The following is a 22,973-nucleotide window of genomic DNA, read 5'->3' as shown; positions in this document are numbered from 1 at the left end:
TGTAAGCATAATGACAACTATGTCTTGTTTCTTGTGATTTTCCCAGTATCTAATACATTACAGGTCCTCCTAGTGTTGGATGGATGGATGGATGGATGGATGGATGGATACACAGGATAAGTTTGCGTATTTCTGAGCAGGCAAAGTAGAACCACTTCTACCTTTGAATTCTACCAGACCCACTTCTAAATCAATTATGGTGTCTGGTTTTTAAGAGCAGGACTTATTTTATTCAATAAGAGAAAGAGATTGAAAATAAAAGCATTAGAAAAAAAAATGGTAGAGTTTATATTTTTTGCTTCTATCTGCAAAGACAGAAATGACAGCCTGTTCTTTAGAGGGGCTACCTGCTTAAAAACAAACAAAAAACAAAAAAGAAATTCTTTATTTAAAATCTTTCCTTCTCCATTTACTTATGAAGCCTACAGGGGACCTGGGGTAACTCTGTTGACTTGTTTTCTTAAGACTACTTGTTGGGGGTGATTTAATTGGAAAGAGATCCAAAGGACCCCAAGGAACAGGAAGGAAGCTGGTAGAGTGGCCCAGTAGTCTGTGCTCCACAAGTTCTTGGCTTTACCTCTTTGACTCCCTTCCACTTCTCTCTCCAAAGGCATGCTGAGGTCTGAGCACTTGTGAAACCTGTATGCAGGCCTTATTGTCCTGCTAGGTGAATCCATGCTAGTAGGTTAAGAGATATCAAGGCAGAAAACTGCAAAATCTTGGGAATGAGCACAGGCCCTGGACTTATGAGGTAACTGCCTTTAATTTTTACTTAGTGCCAGGAAAAAAAAAAATTCATGTTTTTCTTTCCCTCTTGTTCTTCTTAGTTCAGTTTGGAATTTTTTTTCCCTTAAAGATTAGTTTCAATAGATTCCCCTGAATAACGAAGTTTATGTAGCTAGTTTAATCTATAGATGCCCTATTTCCTAGCTCCTGAGGTAACTGAAATATAAAAACATCCGATGGTCTGCTTCTGCCCAAACGCATTTTTATTGCTGTAATAAAGGCTTGTATTGCAAATGTGGGGATTAATCACATACATCACCACTTTTTGCATCTGAAAAACTGTGGTTCTCTTAGAGATAACAGTAGGATATTATTTTTTGAATCTTCAAATTTGCAAATATTCTGTGGAAAAGGTATTCTTTTTTTCAATGCATAAGGAAATGATATGTGGTGTTTTCTACCATTATTAATGACTAAATGTAGGACTGGGGTTGACCTCCATCTCATCAGTTATCTCAAGATTAGTTGTATTTAAAGATGTTTTAAAGTGTATTTAATAAAGCATGATAATGAACTAAAACTATTAAAGAGAAAATGATATAGAGCTTAGTAAAATGGAAGCAATTTAAAATGAACTGGTAAGTACAAAACCCATATTAGCTTAAGATTCATAACCTTTATTTTAAATATATATCACATTAAAATATGAAATATGCTACAAAATACCTCATTTCAGCATCTGTCTTCATAACAAGGTAAATGATAGTTTTAAGATAATGAGTTTTTCTGAATTTCTGAATATATTAAGGTGCTCTGAGGTATTCTTATTTGACAGTAATGCCAGGCAAATATTAACATTTTGATACAGTCTTTGGTATAATGAATATGTCTTAGAAGATTAATACTAGAAGTTTGCTCTGTGTGTAGAGTTCCAGAGTAATTTGAACCAGAAAGTTTAAGGACATTATTTCAGCAAGTTACGCTGAAAAAGCTGAGGACTGATAAATTGAGTTTCATTAATGGGCACTAGGCTCCTTTAATGAGATGCCAAGCTTCGCAAGGCTTCATCTGCCTTCTAAATGTTCAGGACAAGGCTAGACAATTTGCTTCATTGAAAGCACAAAGTAACCCCCAGTAAAGGGTCTTCTCCAGTTGCAGTTTTCTAGGTTAATGTATTCTGGGTGAAATTATCTCACCCATTGATTGCTGCCCTGGGAATTTCAGTGTTCATACAAACTAACAAACGTCCACCAGACAAGCACCAGCAATGCCCAGCTGGCTCTTTGTCCCCCATGGGAAATTTTCTCAGTTAGAGCCTGGTAATTGTTTAGTGCAGCTGCTGCAGTTTCAAGGGTGCCAGCTCATCTGAGCCAACTGTATGCACATAGCCCATGACTCATGAGGCTGAGAAAGTACACATCACGGGTGGGTGGGGGGACTTCAAGGACTCCATTTTAAATTTGCCTTCTTCTTTGTCTACTATTTGTGGGATAATACATAGTGAAAGGCAGTTATTTAAGCGGTATAAATATCCTATATAGTCATGAAATTCAGCTATAGAAGTACATAATAACCTCATCTTTATCAAAAACATTTGCTGTATATATCTCAACAGACACTCTCTTGGCTGTACTGTAAGTGTTATGATCACAGCTACATTGTAAGAGTTGTGCTTTCTTACATACACACAGATATGGGGGAAGGAGCTGGCCTAATACTCAAAATGAAGGACAAAGAATGGGAATGGAAGCCCAAATATCTGGTTTCATGCCAAGCTAGCTGGCACGAGGATTTCCTATCAGATCTTCCAAAAAAATCTTCTAGAAATAACAAAAATATATCTTGTTAACAAAAAACTAGTTATCATTATAAGGCAATTTGAATTTATTAGGGCTTTATTGAAAATTAGAGAGAGTAATGACATCCTAGTACAATTCTCCTAATCAGCACACAGTTGGCAAAATTGAATACTACACATCACGTGTGGGTGGGGGGACCCACCCACGTGTACATCTGGGGACTTGTAGCATATATGATGATATGATGAGAGTTGTTGATATATTAGATGTCTGTTGTTGAGTAAGAAATGATCCTAAACCTCAGAGTCTAAAACAGCAAGCATTTATTATCTTATAGTTTCTATGGGTCAGGCATTGGACAGAGGCTTAGCTATGTGGTTCTGGCTCAGTGTTTTTCTCAAGACTGCAGGAAAGTGTCCATCATTCACGACTGCAGTTATTTCAAGGCTGAATGAGGAAAGAATTGGCTTCTAAGTCTGCTCACAAGGCTATTACTTGTACTCAGAAGATCCTCTTCCAGACTTACTCATTCCAGCAAGGATCCCTCACACCAAGGTCACTGGTTTTATCCAGAGCATTAGGGCAACAGAGGATGAGAGTACACAGAAGACAGAAGCCACAGTCTTTTTCTAATTAACATTGGAAGTGACATCGCTTCACTTCTGCTCTACTCTGTTCTCTAGGAGCAAGTCAGTAATTTCATCAACCTACACTCAAGAGGAAGGGAGTATATAAGGACATGATCACCTGGAGGCCAAACCACTGGGGACCATGAGGGAGACCACCTACCACATGGAGGGACCATCTTGATTCAAAGACTCAGAATTGTAACCCCACTTAGTTTTGATCTATTCCAATCAAACTATCTTTGCATGAAGTGGTCTTTGTTTGTTTGTTTTTGCAGTATTGGGGATTGAACCCATAGCCTTGCAAATGCTGAACAAAATGGTCTTTGAAAATTAAAAATCTGATTATATCATTTAACAACTACTAATTCACCTCAGGATAATATCTACTCTCCTTATGACACATGATACCCTTTCTACCTAGCCCTTAAGGTCAGTATTAAATGGTTGTTGAGGGCCATGGGCATAAAGCCAAGCCATATGAGTTCTAATCCTGACTCTGGCATTTATCAGATTTATATCCATGGCAAGTTTATTAAACTCATGGTGTTCCAATTTCCTTACTGAAACCTGAAACAATAATAATGCCTACTTTATAGGATTATTGTGAGAATACAATGAGATAGCCCCACTGCTACTCTTGGCAAAGAGTCTATTATATAGAAAGACCTCAGTCAGAGCAAGTTGTTAGTTTAAATTTCTCATTTTTTTCTGGAGCCATTTCACAGCATTTTGTAAAACTATGCCAACCGATGGTGCTGACCCAAATTTGACTTTGTACCAGGCTATTTCCTTTGACTAAAAAGCATTTCCCTATTATTTTTTCTGAAGAACTTCCATTTGTCCTTAAAAACTCAACACAGGGAGTTAAGTTTTCCTTCTGGTAGCCTTTACACACACACACACACACACACACACACATTCATATTCATTCATATTCTCTCTCTCTCTCTCTCTCTCTCTCTCTCTCTCTCTCTCTCTCTCTCCCCAGATTAAGTTGTCCCCTGCATTACCTCAGCCCCCAATGACAAACTCTATGGTGGTACTCACTACACTGCATCACATATTTATTTCTTTGTTTAATTTAAACATTATCTGCTTATTTCTCTAAGGTACCTATTAAAATGTATGCTCTTCAAGAAAAAGAATGAGTCTTTCATTTCTGTATCCACCAAGCCTCCCTCAGTCCCTACAACATAGTATGTTCTCAAATACGGGTTGAACAATTTAATAAATGAATGACTTCAGAGATTTCTGATGCAATCTCTTGCCTTCTTCTTCTGGACTCCACTCTACTTCTCATGCCGACTGGAGACCCCAGGTTTTGGGTCCATAGGGATATTTTGACTACTGCTTTGAAGAGGCAGCTTTTCAAACAAGAGTTGTTTAGATTAAAGAGCATGCTTCTCTTCACTTGTAGTTCTTAAGATGCAATTTAGATAAAAGTCAATATTTCTTTCACAAACTTTCTGTTGTTTGGGATTTTGACGTCTACAACTTTGTAATAACTGTATCATTTTACAAGCCAAACTTCTCAGTCAGGCATTTCAAACAATAGAATCTGCTCCTGACAGCCCTCCTTACTCACAGGATCTGCAAGCCTCCTTCATTTGCCTACTCTCAAATACCTAAACACACACACAACACACACACACACACACACACACACACACGACACACAAGCATACACACACACACACACAAATTCACACATACACCAACATATAAATATATACCACAAAGAGACTAACTACATTGGATTAACTTTAGATGCTTGCTAAAATTTGGATAGATTCCTGGGCCTTGCCTAGACCTAGAAAACAAAGGGCAAGAATTTGGCCTTTGAACAAGCTTCCTAGGTGGTCCTTAAACAAAATAAAGCCATGAGAACCAGAATCCTTGATCCTGGGCCTTTCAGACTCCAGAACTGTGAGAAAGAGAGAGAGAGAAAAAAAATGCTGTTGTATATTAGCCACCTAGTCTGTAATATTTTGTTATAGCAACCCCAAAAGACAAAGATCTTTAGTCCCTGGCACATAACTATACACTTTCACCAGCTGATCAAACATGTTGGATCACATTTAGAATTCAGCTGACATTGATTTCACAACCTTTAGTGAAAGAATCCGTTTCAGCTTCTTGGTGACATGATAACTTCTTCTTGCCAACTAAACTCTTCCCTAAAGACAGGCAATTCACACAGCTCTCCAGGTCTCTGTCAAGGTGGAATCCTTTAGGCTGCATGGTTTTGCTTTTAATATCTTGTGAATTCCCAGAATGAAAGCTTCCACAGAGCCTCTGTCTTCTGTCATAGGAAGGAAGTAAAATCCATCCTGAAGTCAATCAGCATTATCTGGAAATGATATGCTGGCTATGGTAATTATCTCTTCCTCCAGAACAGACAGGCAAAGGTTGACTAAAATGATGGATCTCTTATTTCTAAGTGACTCTTCCTCCTTTAACATTCTCTATTCCTCTTATTTGACATTTAACATGTTTGAATCACTGTGCCTCACTCCAGAACAATTTATTTATAATGTTAGTGTTGAGTTAAACTGTTCCAAAATTTGCTGCAACTGATTACTTTGGGTATTTTAGCTGAGTATCAATCACTTCAAGCCTATTACCTGTCCTCAGACAAAATGAGGAGCCAACCTGTCACCAAAGGGTAGCAATACAGGATGCAGTCTGTACTAGTACTTGTTTTAACTGGAGAACTAATTGTTTCTTTTCTGTAATAAATACAACCATTCATAGAAAAGTGGTTTGGTATTTTTAAAGTTTAATTTCATGATATAATATTGCTAGGTAAAAAATTGCTAGCACATTTAACATATAGTTTCTCTCTTTTGCTCTTTTCAGATTCTAGTCATCATATCCACACTGAAACACACACACACACACATACACACACACACACACCTCTGCACATATTAAATTTGCATACTTATTTGCAACACTGTTATCAACTATTCCTTAATACTGAACTTAGAGGGGCAAGAAAATAGTTGCAGTCAATTAAATAAAGAAATTTTTTCAAGTACACTAATAAGATGTTAAGTTTGATTTCATGCAATACTGAGTAGATTCTGATTATCTTCAGAGGTTGAGTTCAGTTCAAAGGAACATGCCATAAAATAAAATATTGATGATGTACTTGAAAAATAATTAATGGCAGCCAGTCTATCATTTATGAAAATAGATGCCTCTTTTGGATCCATAGCTACTTAAATATGCATTAAGAAAAAGATGAAAATGGGATAAGGGTATGCATGACTGCACAACAGGATGCACATTTACATTATATTTAGTGTATTTTTGATAAATGTATAATATTAGTGTGCATAGTTGATTATAGTCAGATCCTGCATATGCCTCAACAAGAACATAACACCCACTGTAACTCAGCATGACTCACTGTGTTATCCCTGCATAGAACAATAACCCTGTGACCAAATGATTGATCTAAGGTAACTTTCACTCCAGCACAGTTGGATTAAACAGAAAATGCACTTAGGCAGAAATCTTGGTACTCAGAGGCCTGCCACTGTGAAGCCATGCACAACCAAAGCAGTTGCCCATCTATTAAGTACATGGGATGTATGTTTATACTTTATGAAATTAAATTTATATATTGGAAATCTGAGTAAACTGAATTTATTTTAATAAGACATTTCTTTACCAGAGTTTGTATTCAATATCATCCACATAGTCATTTATGAAGTCATTTATAGTATAAACTCTACCAAAGGATTGCAAACTCAGAGTATGTTAGGGTTAAAAGAGAATTTGAGATAACTTAGTTCAACCCACTTATTTTATAATTGAAATAATTTTCTCTACAGTTCTCCATACCCTCTTCTGCAAAGCAGTGCTTTCTAATGAGACACCATTAGATGTCCACAACAATATGAGAAAGATGAAACAATATAAGATAATAAGGTTTTCAATTTACTTTTTAATCTTATTTTTAAAAAGATTAACTTTTATTCTGAATTTGGCTTTTCTGATTTTTTATGACAACTTATTTTACTTTTTAATTTTTACTTGTTATTTTTAGTTATACATGTAAGTAAAATGAATAACGTTATTTTATGAAATCATCATGATATATAGTCAAATGAAAAATGTTGCTTTTCCTAACATTCATAATTGATTCAACAAAACCTCAGCAACCCTATGTTATATACCATTGCTTTTATAATTTTACTAGAGTATGAAATTCAAGAGTTCAGGAACTACCATTTAAATGCCAATGTAGAATAGAGTCCATTGACTATTTTATAAATGAGATGATTAACAAAATTTATCAATAAGGCATAATTACTTAGAGTCAATTATGAAATGAGGTACATGTAAGGACATTGCTCTTATTTACCATGTAAAATCTGATAAAAAAAACTCAATGTAAATAATACGTGTCTTCTACTATTCATATGTGTTCCTGACTGTAAATTTCACATAGTAGTTTTTATCTGCATTTGAAAGAAAAACTGGCATATTTCATAGGGTAGTAGGATGTGAAATCTACAAGAATGAAGAAATCAACAAGATTGAAGCAGGGCATAATCATTTTATTATACATTTATTAAGCTTTAGGTTATGGAGGAAGTAATACTTCTCATCAGGAGGCATAAACGGGCTTGATTTCCATTTGTTCTTTGTCACTTGAATAATGCTTTTTGTTTCAGTTAGGTTTTATCAAATTCATGCCTCCCCCCTGGAGGCATGGCTAGGAGTCAAAAAATCTGAGTATTTTTCTCCCCAAAATGTCAAAGCTAAAAACATTTCTCATGAGACACAAAGTATAATATCAGCCAAAATGGAATTCAGGGCCATTTAGAATCAAGAGAAATTACCTCCTAAGAAGTTATCACTGTGAAGCGATGCACAAAAATAGGAAGCTAATGAATCTGTAGTTCAAAATTATGCTTGCATCTCAAGTCTTCTAAATAAGCAAGAATGTCATATTTATTTCTTTTCACTTATTTTAGATGATCAAGGTACTTAAAAGATCGAAGGTGATTTTCTTGAATGAACCACATCAGAATTTCTCTGCATTTCTTTAAAATACATTAGCTATTTAAAAAACTTTGACAGTTGTTTAACAAAGAAAGTAAGTTATCTCGCTGATACTCCTAGCCAACTTTTAGTTGTAACTTTCTTGACTATAACAGAATTAGCCTCAGAATTAATTCCATGATTCATCATAGCTTTCAGTAGAATACTTGGTTTGTTTTCTGTCTCAAAGATCCAAGAATATATTATAATTAAACTATAATTTGATTTTTCAAATTTTCTCTTATTATGCAGGTTTCTTTAGTATTTGAGGATAGAATGTATATTCATACCTATTATTAAAATTGTTTTGTTTTTTGTTATAATTTGAACATGAAAAAGATCATTGGATTTTTAGTAATCCAGTTCCCCATACCATATTTAAGGAGTATTTCTGAATCCCAGCAATACATTTTTCAGAGGATCTTTCAGATTTAAAACAACATAAAGTAATTTCTCACATAATCTCCCCTCCTTGATGTATTCAATCATCTGGGTCACAGGTTAGTCATCCAATGGAAAACACTATTGAGCACTTATTGTGTGGGCAGCAATGGATGTAGTTTGAAGTACAGAAAATAGAGCGAACAAGCCTAAATTCATCAGACAGCTATCTAGTAAACAATCTAGTTAACAACTCTCTACCCTAATTCATAAAAATTCCTTCTTGCAGAAGTTTGATTTCTCTTGAGCATTTTAATTATGGAAGGAGGAAAAGAAGAAAGCCTGGTGGGAATAAAAGAGGGAAGAAGAAAAAACAGAAAAAAAAATAGGTAGATGAATACCACCTGATTCTGTGGAATGTATCTTCTTTTACTTCTTATGGCTGTACTGAGTTGGCCGATAGATATCCTAGAATTTTCTGTTTATTGCTATTCTGGGTCCCTAATGAATCTTCTCTGACCTCCAAAAAGAATAAGTCCAGAAGGTAAATGACAGACTTCCAAGGACCTATTACTAAAGTAATGACGTGAGTATATTCCTGCCAAGATTTTACAGACTCTTAACTGAGTCCTTAACAATCAGACATGGCCCAACTAAGTAAGGCTCATCAAGTACGAATTCGATAGTAATGTTACATTTGCTAAGGCTACTTAGATTGAATTTACTCAGCCTCTGATAGGAAGACATTTCTCTTTTGGAGATTTAGCAAGAAAAAAATATTATTCTTCTTGCTTTTTAAATTTATTTTGAACTGAACATAATAATTGTATATATTTATGGAGAATAATGTGATGCTTTGATAGATGCATCTACTGTGAAATTATCAAATCAGGCTAATGAACATATCCATCACAAAGCCAAGTTATTAAAAAAAACAAAGATTGGGTCTGAGAAAGAGCAGAACTTTTACCTTGTAAATATTTAGAAAATCTCTATCAATAGGGGGAATGTTCTAATAGTGCTTCACTACGACTTCCAGCACATTTCCTGTTAGTTCTCCCATTGATTTATGCCTCATCTTCTCATTAAATATTCCTTCTCTTCCTCTTTTACCCCTGTCTCTCTCCCTCCCTCTCTCTTTTCTCTGTCTCATTTCAGAGAGTTCACAGAAGTCCATTCACACATCTGAGGACAATGATGATTCCTCATGATGTGCTTGCTCACATACATATAAACATGTTTATTTTTCCCCAGAATTCTATGATTCTCATGGATAGCATTTCTGATTTCTTTTTCTAACATACATTAATCCTTGACATGTAGATTATGCAAACATGGTGAAATCACACTAAGTGTAATTGAATAAGTAAACTGTGCAATTTAAGAAAAATGATGGAATTTCAGTTCCTCAGAGGTCATCTGCTCTGGTTTATTTTGCTATAGGTATCATTTCTATGGTATCTTGGGAAACTTTACAACTGATAGAACCTCCAAAACACTAAATTCACTTTGAAGAAATACCATTTAATTACTTGCAGCAAAATAAGAGAAATTCGTGTAATTTCCAAAGATGCTCGAAAACACTTTCTCAAACCACCCAGCAGATATCACATTCTTAATGATAGATAGTCCATCCAGACCAACAAAAATGTTTGCCAGTCTGGGACACTTGCTTTAGGAAGACATATTCTGTCACTTGTGTTTTACTGGGTCCTTTCAAGGTGATTGAAGACTTTAATAATGAAAAGTTCAATTCCTTAAATTACAATGACACATGTCCTATGGACTGATATATAATAATTGAGATGTTCAAAAACAAATTTTTACCTTACTAGCAAACTCAATAGTCAACAGACACAACCATCTGTCTTCTGCTCTACCTTTGCATAACTGATTTGCTCCAAGGGTGACATCAGAGACTGAGGTTCAGTAAGTAATTATAATTTACATTGTTTTGTGTAATTTAACTTTGAGCTATTCTAGTTTCATATGCCTAAAATTATAGTAGCAGTAATCACGTGTTGTGTGTTTATGGTAAACAGGGACTGTATGTGAAACTCTGTACATGAATTACCTTAGTTCAAAGCTGACCAGGAGGCAGAGATCACTGTCCTCGCTTGCCATAACTGATAAATAAAATTTTCCCTGACAGAACATGGATAGGTAAGAGGGTAGCTCTGTCTCACTTTGTAGCCGGATGAATTCAACAATGTTGGACACATTATGAATTTCTAATCAGTCTGAGTTGTCCTTATTTTCCTTTCTTTATGCCCATCCATGGCTCTCAAACATTTCTGTTTTGGCTTTCATATTATCTTCACATGGACATCCATCTAATCACCTATCTTTCAGAGTAGGCGGCATGTTGTCTTTTGATGGGAAGTGGCATACATCACTGTCTTAAGTCACTATTTTGCCACAGGTGATTAAGACTTTATTAAAAACATGTGTACAGACACCTTTGAAATCAAATAGTTTATTCTTCTGGAAACAGTATGTGTAGCAGAAAAACATAGCCTTCATCATCTCAGAGAAATTAGTTAAATACAGGGCTGCTGTTGTAAAAGAGCACAGGTCCTATAGACCAAACAGCCTTGTTTAAATTAGCAAATCTCAGATTTCACATTCGTAAAGTAGAATAAAGGAAATTGTACTGTATTGCCCTGGGGGCTTCCAAAACCAATTATCACAAACATGGTGACATCACACATACATAAATATTTATTCTCTTAGTTCTGAGGGTAAAAGTCCAATGCCAATGTGTCAGCAGGGCCAGATCCTCTCTCTGAAGGCTCTAGAGGAAACAGGTTGCAAGTCTTTCTATCAGCTTCTGATATTGTTGGAAATCTTGGTGTTCTTGGCTTGTAGACATCACTCCAATCTCTGCCCCCATCATTACATGATATTCTTACTGTCTCAGCATCAATGGATGAGATAGATATAGATAATTCAACTCAGGATACATTAATGTAGAAAACTGAAACAAGACAAAACGATTTGAGGAAAGGAGGGCACTCTGCCTTTAGCAAAGTAAATTAGCAAGCCTTAGATCCACCCTATAGGACTTAGGTACTTGAAGCCTTAGATGCTTCTGACATCATGCATTGGAAAGAAAAAGAGAGAGGAGGGAAGACATTCCTGCTTCTTAGAAGCTTTGGCCAAGAAGAGCAGCTCATTAGACATAAGAGCATTTCTAGTTGCAAATGGGTCTAGAAAATGCAGTTCTCAACTATGCAGATGCATTCTAACCACAATTCTATTCCACGGAAGAAAGAACAACAAATTTCAGTGCACAGGAGCTGTTTTTAGCCTAATTCTTTCTTTGGTGATTTCCCTGCTTTGCTGTCTCTTGGCTCTTTCTCTTTAAGCTACAAACATGCCCATTCAATGACAATTTTGGGTGATCATTATGCATAACACTGTATATACTAGATACTGTGCAGGGCCTGTGAAATACTAGCTAAGCCTTTTTCTCTATCCCATATTTCATTTATTTCCTAGTGTATTCCCTCTCTCTTTACACTCTAATCCATTTTCCAAAACTTCAGCCACTGCCTCTGCAGGATCTCTAGCTCGGCCTCCTCCAGAGCTCCATCTCAGACCTTCCAACAGCCTGCCAAATGCCTCCCTCCTCCTATTGGCACCAGCGCCTGTACTTGGAGTTGTCCTAGCCAAATCTTTATTCTCCTCTCTCATCTTGCAGCTTGCTCCTCAGTCATCTGTACATTCGAAAAAAAAAAAAAAAATCTGCCACAGCCTTACTCATAAACTGGTGTGCGAAGTGTTCCTTTTCTCCATCTTTCTTCTAAAATCAATAAATTTTTAAACAAAGATGAAAGATATGGAGAGAAGGATGCACTGCAGTTTCCATAGGAAAAGAGGAGAGAGAAGCCATGGAAGCAAACATCAGGCCAAAGAGAATCTGTTGTCAGTGTGGCCCAGGGTCTGTGGATTCAGAACCAAGATGCACTATCCAAATGGACATGGGCTTGCTTGGGAGTTAAGAATGTATGATGCTAGAAGAACCTATGTATGCTTGTGAAGTGATTTATGAATGCAATAAGTGTTTAAGATATTTTCTAACCGATTTCTCTCAAATTCTGAGCCACATACACCTTAGGAAGTGGATGTTTTTTGTGTTTTTTTTTTCCTATTACCATATAAAGCACATACAAAACAAAATGCTAAACCTAAGGTTTAACTAAACTTGATTCTATATGATGCTGAGTTTTACAAAATCATACAACCATCCATACCCAATCCAGTACACACATACATACATACACACGCACATAGCCAAATACTTATTTTAATCTAAATCTCAGAAAGTTATTTGAATTTAGAATGCTGCTACAGTGATTCTCCTAATTTTAATATTTTATTTAATTTAAAGATCTTCTCTGTGACAAGTTAGTTTTATTACGTGATTCTTTTTCATCTTTTAATTTGAATATCTGATTGGTCATCAGTGCCTATTTCAATGATAATCTCTCAGGTTTGACTCTACTTCTTAAATAATATGCTGAAAAGCCAAGGGAGTTTAAATCCTTCCTGATGCTGTATAATCTATCCGATTCATTTTGTTACTGAGTACTCTTTCCAATAGATAAAAATACAGCTAGCCTATTAGTTAAGTGCAAGTCCCAAGTAAAAGATAAATACCAGATGAGCAGTCTCTACCAACACCTCAGCATGGCGTTTAACAGCTGCCAAAAGTACTGTATAATCTTTTGGAAGGCTTAATCGTTCCCTATTGCACTTTTCAAAAGAGAAGAGTAGTTATTAATCCTGTGTTCTCACAAAATTTTCACAGTAGATCTTCATTGAATAAATAGTGCTGTTTCATATAAAGATTTTGGTTTTATATAACATATAACTGTTAGAGGTTAAACAAATAGCAATGTGCTAGGGGAAAAAAACTGTATTTGGTAAAGAAATATTTTAGTCTGTATTAAACTGTACATTTAATTGGTGGTTTCAGGAAAAAGAAAATAGAAATGTCTTTCTGAAGATTGTGGAGTCTCACTTTTTTCATACAATGAGAATTTTCCCCCTGTTTTTTGTGTTTTTTTTTTTCCTTTTATCTCTCCTGAAAAAAAAAAAAGTTTTATAATAGTTCATTTAATCGTGCTTTAACTTTCTAAAATATGTGATTTTTCAAATGTGTGGGAGAAGTTGGCTTTCTTAAGGGAATTTAATACACTGAGTAACAGCTTTTTCCTACATAGTCACTGGTCTCTTAGAATTCTATGCACATTAATTAAATGAATATATACCTATCTAATATTTTATTTCCAAAAACGGTTGTTGCAAAGTACTATCATAATTAACCTTAACTTATTAACTTAATAAATTAAAATTTATTTTAATTTTATATTTAATTTTATATTTATTTCCAAAGTTATATTAACATTGTGAAAATGTATTTGAATTTGGACCACTAAAATAAAAATAAAACAATTAGAACAACGTAAAGGAATATATATATATATATATATATATATATATATATATATAATTATATTGTAATTCTAAACTCATAGTTTTATGGGAAAACAAACTATGATTAATGAAATAACAGTTTTTTAAACAAAAAAAAAATGAAACGTTTTGATACCTAAAGTGACCAATCTTTCTAGAAATGAATTTTAAAAGAAATATATAATGCAAATATCTACTAAAATGACATTAAACAGTGTAAACATTTAATCTGGTGGTAATTTTATGATAAAAATGCAAACATAAACTTCTGCATTTAATTCAGAATGATAGTCTAAAATTGTAATATGAAACTCTAAAAAAATCTATTTCAATAAGACACTTCATATTATAAGTCTCTAAGATGTGTCTGTATTTTAATCTAACTTGATGAGCCATGCCATGAAGTATCTTATACTAAGAGAAAAAAGCAGATGCAGTACACACTTCCAACTAGTTTCCCAAACATGATTTGTCCCAGCCACCAATTTCATGGAAATGTAGCAGCAAACAGTCAAGGTTCCACAAAATCTGAGTTATATAAAGTCTATGTAGCTGAATGGAGAGCCACATAGTATGAGTAAGCATTCTGCTCTGTAAACAAGGACAAAAACACACCCAATAAGGAACCAATGCAATTCTGATATGTGTACTCCATGATATTTATAAAAATAGTTATTTTAATCTAGGAATTTCTATCCTCTACACTGAGATACTAAGAAAAGAGTATCACAAGTTCAAAGTCAGCATAGGAAACTTAGGGAGACTCTAACTCAGAAGACATAAAATATAAAAAAGGGCTGAGGATATAGCTCAGTGGGTAGAATGCTTGCATAGCATGTGCAAAGCCCTGAGTGCATCCTCTGTACAGAAAAATAGAAAGGAAGGTTGGGGGCAGGGAGCAAGCAAACAAAATTAGAAAGAAAATATATTCTCATTTATTGTATGCATTTCTGGATGAGATTCTAGACTTGTTTTTTAAGTGTTTATTTTGAAACATTTTAAACATATAGAATAGTATCTAGTCACCTATTTCCAATATAAATCAACATACAGCCTACCTTATTGCATATAATCAGAACTCCTCTCCCCATGCTCCAGACTATATTAAAGAAAATCTTCAGTATTATAACATTTCATCGACAAATACTTCACTCCATACTCCTAAAAGGTAAAGGCCATTTTTTAAAATATATATAACTACAGTGTCACCCTACCTAAAAAAAATTGTCACCAAGTCCTGCAATAGTTTGTTTCCAAAACCAGTATAATTTTGTATATTTTAATTATAATTAAGTATAATTTTTTTCCAAAACCAGTATAATGATTTCTTCCCTTCCACAATCATGTCAGTCTCTTGTCAAGAGGTAGGGAATATTCCCTTACTTCCTTAAATCTGGGCTGGCCTGCCTCTGCTTTGGCCAATAGACTATGAAAGAAATGCTGCTGTAACAATGTAATTCCAAATCTGGACCTTAAGAAAACTTAAAGTTTCTATTTTGTTTGGGACTCCTAAGTCTCCACATAAGATGTATTGCTATCATGCTGAAGAGACCACAGGAGGGGTGGGGAGAATCCACTCACTCCTGAATCTTGGGTGAGCCCAATCTGCCAATTATCCCCACCAAGTTTCTAGACATGTGAATGAAACCTTCTTGAGTTTTCCACATAAGCTCAGCTACCAGCTAAATTTCACTAAATAACCCCAAATGACATCCTGTGGAGCAAACTTATTGTCCAGACATGGCCAAACTCAATTTTTTATCCATAAAATCAATAATAATAATATTACTACTCTTTTGAATGATGAAAATTTGGTTCAGTTTGTTACAAAGAGTAGATAACTGAGACAATTTTTAGTATTTTCAGTATCCAGTCAATGTTTAACTTCCTCCCATAGATTTATAAATATTTGGGTTTTAGTTTATTTGTTTAGATTATGATATAGGAAGTAACCCTAGAACTCTAAACAATAATGAAAATATTTTACATGCATGTAAATATTTTTAATTTTATTAGCTAATTTTATAGAAATTATGTGATTTGATATGCTAGCTCTCTATAGACAAGTGACAGGCAAAGATTACTATCCCCATCACACTGATGGAAAAAACTAAAGTTGAGAGAATTTAACAATTCTGTCTGGAATTCAAAGTCAGGTCTTCAAATTTACAGTCTAGTGATCTTTCCTTTATGTCAACGTTGGTTGAGGTTTCAGAGATTTATATTACCATGGTTGACTCTAATAAGACTTATTATTGGAACCAAAGGGAAGAAAGGTTTCTGTAATTCTCATCCTTATATACTGAGAAAATTTTATTTCACAAATGTTTTCCATCTTCTCCATCTCTGCTACCTACTCCCTGGTGTACATCTCTTGGAATGACAAAATCTTAAATTGACCTCTAAGTCTTTGGTCCTGACCACCTTTGGTTTCTTCTCCATTTTATTTCCTGATTCATCTGTCTAAAATCAAACACAGCCACCTTTCTTCCCTGCCTAGTAACATTTAACAGTTCTCCAACTGATATCCATGGAAAGGGATATCTGAAAGAGCCATAAGTCCTATTTAACAATCTTAAAATTTCCTGTATTTTGTTGAAACAGTAAAGCAAAACTATACTCATCTGAATCATTAACATTTTCACCTAGTAACAATATTGCCATTGACTTGACATCAGTGCCCAAGACTAAATTTGGATTTATAGTGGGACCTCATAGTGCTAAAGCACGCAGTATAAATAAATGGGTTTTTTTTTACATTATTTGTTAGTAAAAGTCTGGTGACAATGGATCATATAATACATGCACAGTCATGCAGAAGTCAAAAGAACCTGCACATAATATTTGGTATCATACCAATTAATACCAATTCATTGTCAAAACATGCTCCATTCTACATACCAAATAGCTATAGTTCTGTATCAATAGACATGTTAGAATATAACAAACTGTCTTTTAAATCCAGTTCTGAATATAAGTTGACTAGATAATCGCTTAATGTAAAATTAAATAATGCCATAAAGTTAATTTTCAATAAACAAAAGTTCTTAAAGTTTTCAAGGAATGCTATTTAAATGGACCTTCAAAGCCTAGGAGAATAACAGCTTGCCTTAAGATTTAGGTTAGGTTATCCTGACACAGCAATTAAATATTTGAAGTCTATAACAGCATTTTGACAACATACTTTTGCAAAAAGTCTTTTAGATTAGAATACATTTTTTCATATTTAATAAATAACATAGCCCCAAGTTCAATGATTTTTGACCTAGAAAAATATCAAATATTTGTTTTCATTTTTTGTCATTATATTAAGGGCTACAGTAATGACATACCACAAACTAGGTATCTTAAAACAATGGAAGCTTATTCTTTCACAATTCTGGAGTTTAGAAATTCAAAACCAAGGTATTGGCAAGGTGAATTCCTTCTGGAAGTTCTGAGGGTAAATCTGTTTCCTACCTCTCTTAGTTTCCTATTGCTACAGTCAATCCTTGGCATCCCTTGGCTTGCAGCTGTCTCTGCCCCATTAGCATGCAGAATTCTCCCTTTGTGTTTTTGTCTCTTTGTCCCAAATTCTCTTTTCATTTAAGGATATCAATTATTGGAGTTGGGTCCATCTCAAACCATGAGGACTTTGTCTTTATTTGATTATACCTGTAAAGACTCTATTTCCAAATAAGGTCACATTCACAGGTACCAGGGATTAGAACTTCAAAATATATTTTGAGGGTACACAATTTAACCTAGAAGAATCATACCAAGAAGTATAAACATGAAATTTTAACCTAGTCTTATTTTTAACATATTTGCTATTATGAATAAAAATAAAATAAATCATTATTAGGGTTCTGAAATCTTTTCCTTTAAAAGAACTCTGTATGTTATTTAAGTGTGAAAAAAACATTGTCTTAGACCTGGTAATGCTGTAATCCCAACAGCTTGTGAGGCCAACATAAGAAGATCACAAGTTCAATACCAGCCTCAACAACTTGGCAAATTAGCAAGAACCTGTCTCCCAATAAAAAATATAAAAATAGCTGGGGATGGGACTCAGTGGTTAAGTGCCCCTAGGTTCAATACCTGGAGAAAAAAAAAAAAACACTGACCTAAAGTTCAAAACCTCTGCTTGCTATTATGTCACAGTGGACCTTCAGCAGCCTTGTCCTGGCCTTCTCCACTGCTATCCTCCACAACTGTTTCCCTTCTTACATTTTATCTTTCAGCAAAATAGAAGACTGTTTATAATTTCTCAACACATACAACATTATTTTATGCTTCATTAAACTTGTTCATGTTCTACCTCTTCCAACTTCCCCATCCCCCAGCTATGTATGTCCTATATATCCCTCATCACTTCCAACTCAGTGTCAGTTCAACTGCCATGTTTTAATGAAAGTCTTCTGGGAAGATCATGCCCCCTCAGCATCACCACCAGCTCCATACACTGAGCAAAGTGGCCACTGTTGTGGAATCAGGGCTCTCATTTCCTGCACATCTCCTTCCCAATAGACCATGAATTCCATGATGTCAAGAACAGTGTCTTCCCCAATTTTAGTCTCTTGCTCTTACTAAAGTGGTCATCTAAATATTAAAAGATTGTGTATCTAGATGGGATAGGAAGAGTTCTAGCCAGTTTTTACTTACAGGGAAGTTTCCATAACACTGCATGCATTCTAATTCATACTTATGCCATAGCATGTATTGTGTGAGAGGTTGACATCAGAAGCATGTCAATTAAGCAGTGAGGAAGCTCAGATAAATATCTGTCTTTAAAAATGACTTCTTTGAGTCTCTTTGAGTGATTGTGTAACCCTTTTTATGGGGAAAAGTGTGAATTTAGGGATTTATTAAGAACTAAGCAGTTTAAGCCAGCTATGGTGGCACACATCTGTAATACCAGTGGCTCAGGGGGCTGAGGCAAGAGTATCACAAGTTCAAAGCCAGTCTGGGCAACTTAGACCCTGTCTCAAAATAAAATTTCAAAATTTTAAAAGGACTAGGGATGCTGGTCATATGTATTGCTATATTCACCCCTTACTTGGCAGCCTTCCTACTCAAAGACAGAGAAGAACAGAAAAGGCGAGAATGTGGTTATTCTTGTAGCCCTCTGAATGTGGTAGACTTGATTGTGGATATTATGTTTATCATAGATATTCTAATAAACTTCAGGACTACTTATGTGAATCAGAATGAAGAAGTGGTAAGTGATCCTGCCCGGTGGTAGAGCATGCCTGAGTTGAATCCCTAGTACAAGGTAGAAAGGGAAAGGAAGGGAAGGGGAAGGGAAAGGAGAGATAAAGATCTAAGCAACTCAAAAGTTTCACCTTGTTTTGCTAGAATACTCTGTATTCATAGGTGGGTCTACTGGAAGAGAACCTGGAAAGATAAAACAGGTCCATATTTTTAGATGACTTTGAAAGCCAAAATAAGGTTTTGGATTTTACCTTGTGCAACCTGACAACCTGTGTAGCCCCCTGGTGATTGAGAAAGGGACATTACATGATGTAATACCACCTTAAGAGGTGATCCATTCTTCCAGACCAAAATGTCATGCCACCCATTTTCTAATCTAAACACAATGGGATCAGAGTTCTATTAATCTGCACTTATTAACTAATAGACAATACAAACATTTTTCCTATTAGGATTCTGAAACTTGTATACTTATATATTTGCATATCTTAAATTCTGAGGATTTTCAATATTTCATGAATATGAAATCATTTTATCTTCCATATTTTTCTTTTGCCAATAATTAGCTCCTGTCATCTCCTATTAGCTTAAAATATAGTCCTATATCCTCCATACACTGGTTGGTTCAGATTTACTCTGGGCTGATTAATGATCAGGTCCAAATTTTTATTCATTTTTTTAATGTATTAAATCAATTTGACATGTAAAAGCAGTTTTAACTATTTTACCTGGATTCTTGTGTTATATTTAAGTTGCGTTTTATCTCATTTGGGACTAACATCTCAGGTCCTTCGTAAATAGGGATGGTAACTTGTTATAGGATGGGAAAACTATGAGATATAACAATAAAAGTGATTCAAAATTGATATTTTCCAAGATAGTTCATTACTCTGGTCAAGATAAAACCAACATGGATAGAATTGCCAAAAACACACAAAACTCTCTGTCTAACCAACAGGGGATTACTTCAGATCCATGACTCAAAGCCCATGATGCATCAGCAGTTTAGATGAATGTAGTCTAAGAAAATGTTCTTGGCAACATTAACATTTCAAATGGAGCCATTGGTATGTATAGGGCATTGATAGTGTGACACTATAAACTCACAATTCCCTTAAAATGGCTCTCTATCTGCCACTGTGTAGCTATATAACCTTTCTATTTGACTTTGGTTTTTGAAATTCATCTAAAATCCCAAAATCATGGATTTGTCTACTTAGCAGGGTACAACTCAAGTTTACCTCTTATTTTTTCAGATAAACTAAAACTCTAAAAGGGGAAACTGTTTTGGTTTACCCCTTGCCTTATTAAGTAGAATAAAACTTAAGACGTTTGTATCCCTTGGTGGCTAAGAATCTTGCAACATTTCCATATCAATATTCTGAACATCTACTAGCAGCATTTTCTTTTTATGATTCTCTAAATTTCATGGAAAAGTTTGGATGAAAGTATATTCAACCCAGACATAAAATACCCTCTTACCATTTAGGGAAAAGACTGCTTTTTGTTTATTTTAATCTGTTTTATGTGCTCCCTTACCCCATGCTAAAATCAAATTACAAGTGAGAAAATTTGCATAAGTAAAGATTTAAATAAATTGTAGTTAATTTATCAAAGTTTAACATAAATCAAGTATAGGTAAACCGAACATGAGACCATGGATCCAAGTATATTTTTTATGTTCATTATAGTCAGTCTGTTCCTAGATTTGAAAACTGAATTATTACTTATATCAAAACTGATTTTAGGGTTTTTTTAAAAACAGTCATTTAATTTTAATTCTGTGAAGTAATGTGTTTCAAAGGAAACAATAACCCTTCCTCAGTATTTCAGGAATAATATTATTACTTTGCAGTGAATTTATCCAGAAATACCAGTGAGGTTTTTTTGAAGTGAATATAAAACATTGTTGCAGTTTATATGAATTTCATTTAAATGGACTTCCTGTTTTCATATGTACATCAAAATTACATGAATTCTTTCTAATAGATTTTGCTATATAATTTCCTTCATTTTTATAGGTTTCATATTAAATAATGATATTTTTATGTAGTATGTGTTTTTCTTTTCTGTGATTAGGTCCTTTCTTTGGGAGCAGATGTCCTACCAGAATATAAACTGCAGACACCACGAATCAACAAGTTTACAATATTGCACTACAGCCCTTTCAAGGCAGTCTGGGATTGGCTTATTCTGCTGTTGGTCATATACACTGCTATATTCACCCCCTACTCGGCAGCCTTCCTACTCAATGACAGAGAAGAACAGAAAAGGCGAGAATGTGGTTATTCTTGTAGCCCTCTGAATGTGGTAGACTTGATTGTGGATATTATGTTTATCATAGATATTCTAATAAACTTCAGAACTACTTATGTAAATCAGAATGAAGAAGTGGTAAGTGATCCCGCCAAAATAGCAATACACTACTTCAAAGGCTGGTTCCTGATTGACATGGTTGCAGCAATTCCTTTTGACTTGCTGATTTTTGGATCAGGTTCTGATGAGGTAAGAGCGGCTTAAAAAAATCTTATTTTCTGAAAGATTGCAATTATAAAAGTAAATCTACTTTCATTTAAAAATGGTTGCTTTACATACTTTCTGTATTGCACAGATGAAATTCATTTTCACTTTGAAATGTTATAAAATGAAATGGAACTATTTTTCCATTGCAAATAATTTAAATTCCTTATATTTTTGCTAAGAGATGCAAAATACATTCCATTCTTTAACCAATAAGTTAAGCTTTGAGACACATAACACATAGCACATTCCCAGGATGTAAAATGTCTACATATTAAGTTTGTGGGTGTAAAACTGTCAAACATTAAGAATGTTGCTTTCCTTCTTATTATTGTAGTTTGGTTCTTCAGATTATGTGGAAGAAAGAATCTTCTGAAATGTCTTGTGCAAAACCCCTATCTCTTAAATAACATCCATGCTCATATGTTCCAAATATCTTATAAAATTGGAAATTTAAAGAAATATGAGTTGTGTATGCATATTGAGTGATTTGGGGGGATAGAGGGTCGATAATTATAATCAGATTCTGAAAGGATTTTTTCATCCAAAAAATTAAGTTCTCCAAAGGGCCCCCCCATTTAATTGCCCCCATTTTTTTTATAAATTCCCTGGGTTGAATACTATTAAAATTACAAAAGGTCTGAAAGTAGTTCTAAAGCAGTATATTAAGAAAAAATGAACTCAATGTGTTGATTTTTTTTTTCTTTTTCTTTCTTTTTTTTTTTGGTAGTGGTAGGAATTGAACCCAGGGCCTTGTGCATACAAAGCAAGCACTTCATCAATATCTATATCCCCAATCCAATGTGTTGAATTTTTAAAAAGGTAGTATCTTTTCTGCCTAAAAACAATACATCATCTCTTGTTGTTATTGTTGTTTTTAAGTAAGTCTACATATAGTAGCCTTTGAAGGCCTCAGACAAGAGACTCTTTCTGCCATGGAGAATCAATAGGTATAGATTTTAACATTCTTTTTCCTGCAGAAAAAGAATTCTTCTCACCTGCTGGTGAAACTGTGGGTCAGTTAAGAGCAGAGTAGTGGAAGATGATATTCTTGCTGGATTCTGCAAATATTAAACAAAGTCCCAAGTCTGACTTTCTTCATCAGTAAAGAATAATAATGTTACCTTCTTCTCTTCAGTCATTGTTTTTAAGACTTTAATGAGGTAATACATGTGCAAATCAGCAA

General features: G+C 34.5%; 1 protein-coding gene across 5 annotated transcripts in view; it reads left to right on the top strand.

Moving 5' to 3' along the window:
• Positions 1–22,973, top strand: part of Kcnh7 (potassium voltage-gated channel subfamily H member 7) — a 466,241-nt gene that overhangs the window by 362,674 nt on the left and 80,594 nt on the right. For all 5 annotated transcript variants that reach the window (XM_058584964.1, XM_058584962.1, XM_058584961.1 and 2 more), the window contains one exon: positions 21,347–21,772. In XM_058584964.1, coding sequence (XP_058440947.1) covers positions 21,347–21,772 — 426 coding nt within the window. The remainder of the gene's footprint in view (positions 1–21,346; positions 21,773–22,973) is intronic.

Source organism: Marmota monax, unplaced genomic scaffold (genome assembly GCF_021218885.2).
Source record: "Marmota monax isolate L192 unplaced genomic scaffold, Marmota_monax_Labrador192_F-V1.1 WCK01_AAM20220418_F8-fsc00129, whole genome shotgun sequence".
Lineage (NCBI taxonomy): Eukaryota > Metazoa > Chordata > Mammalia > Rodentia > Sciuridae > Marmota > Marmota monax.
The sequence above is the reverse complement of the archived record's forward strand: the minus strand, read 5'-3'. Positions and strand labels throughout refer to the sequence as shown.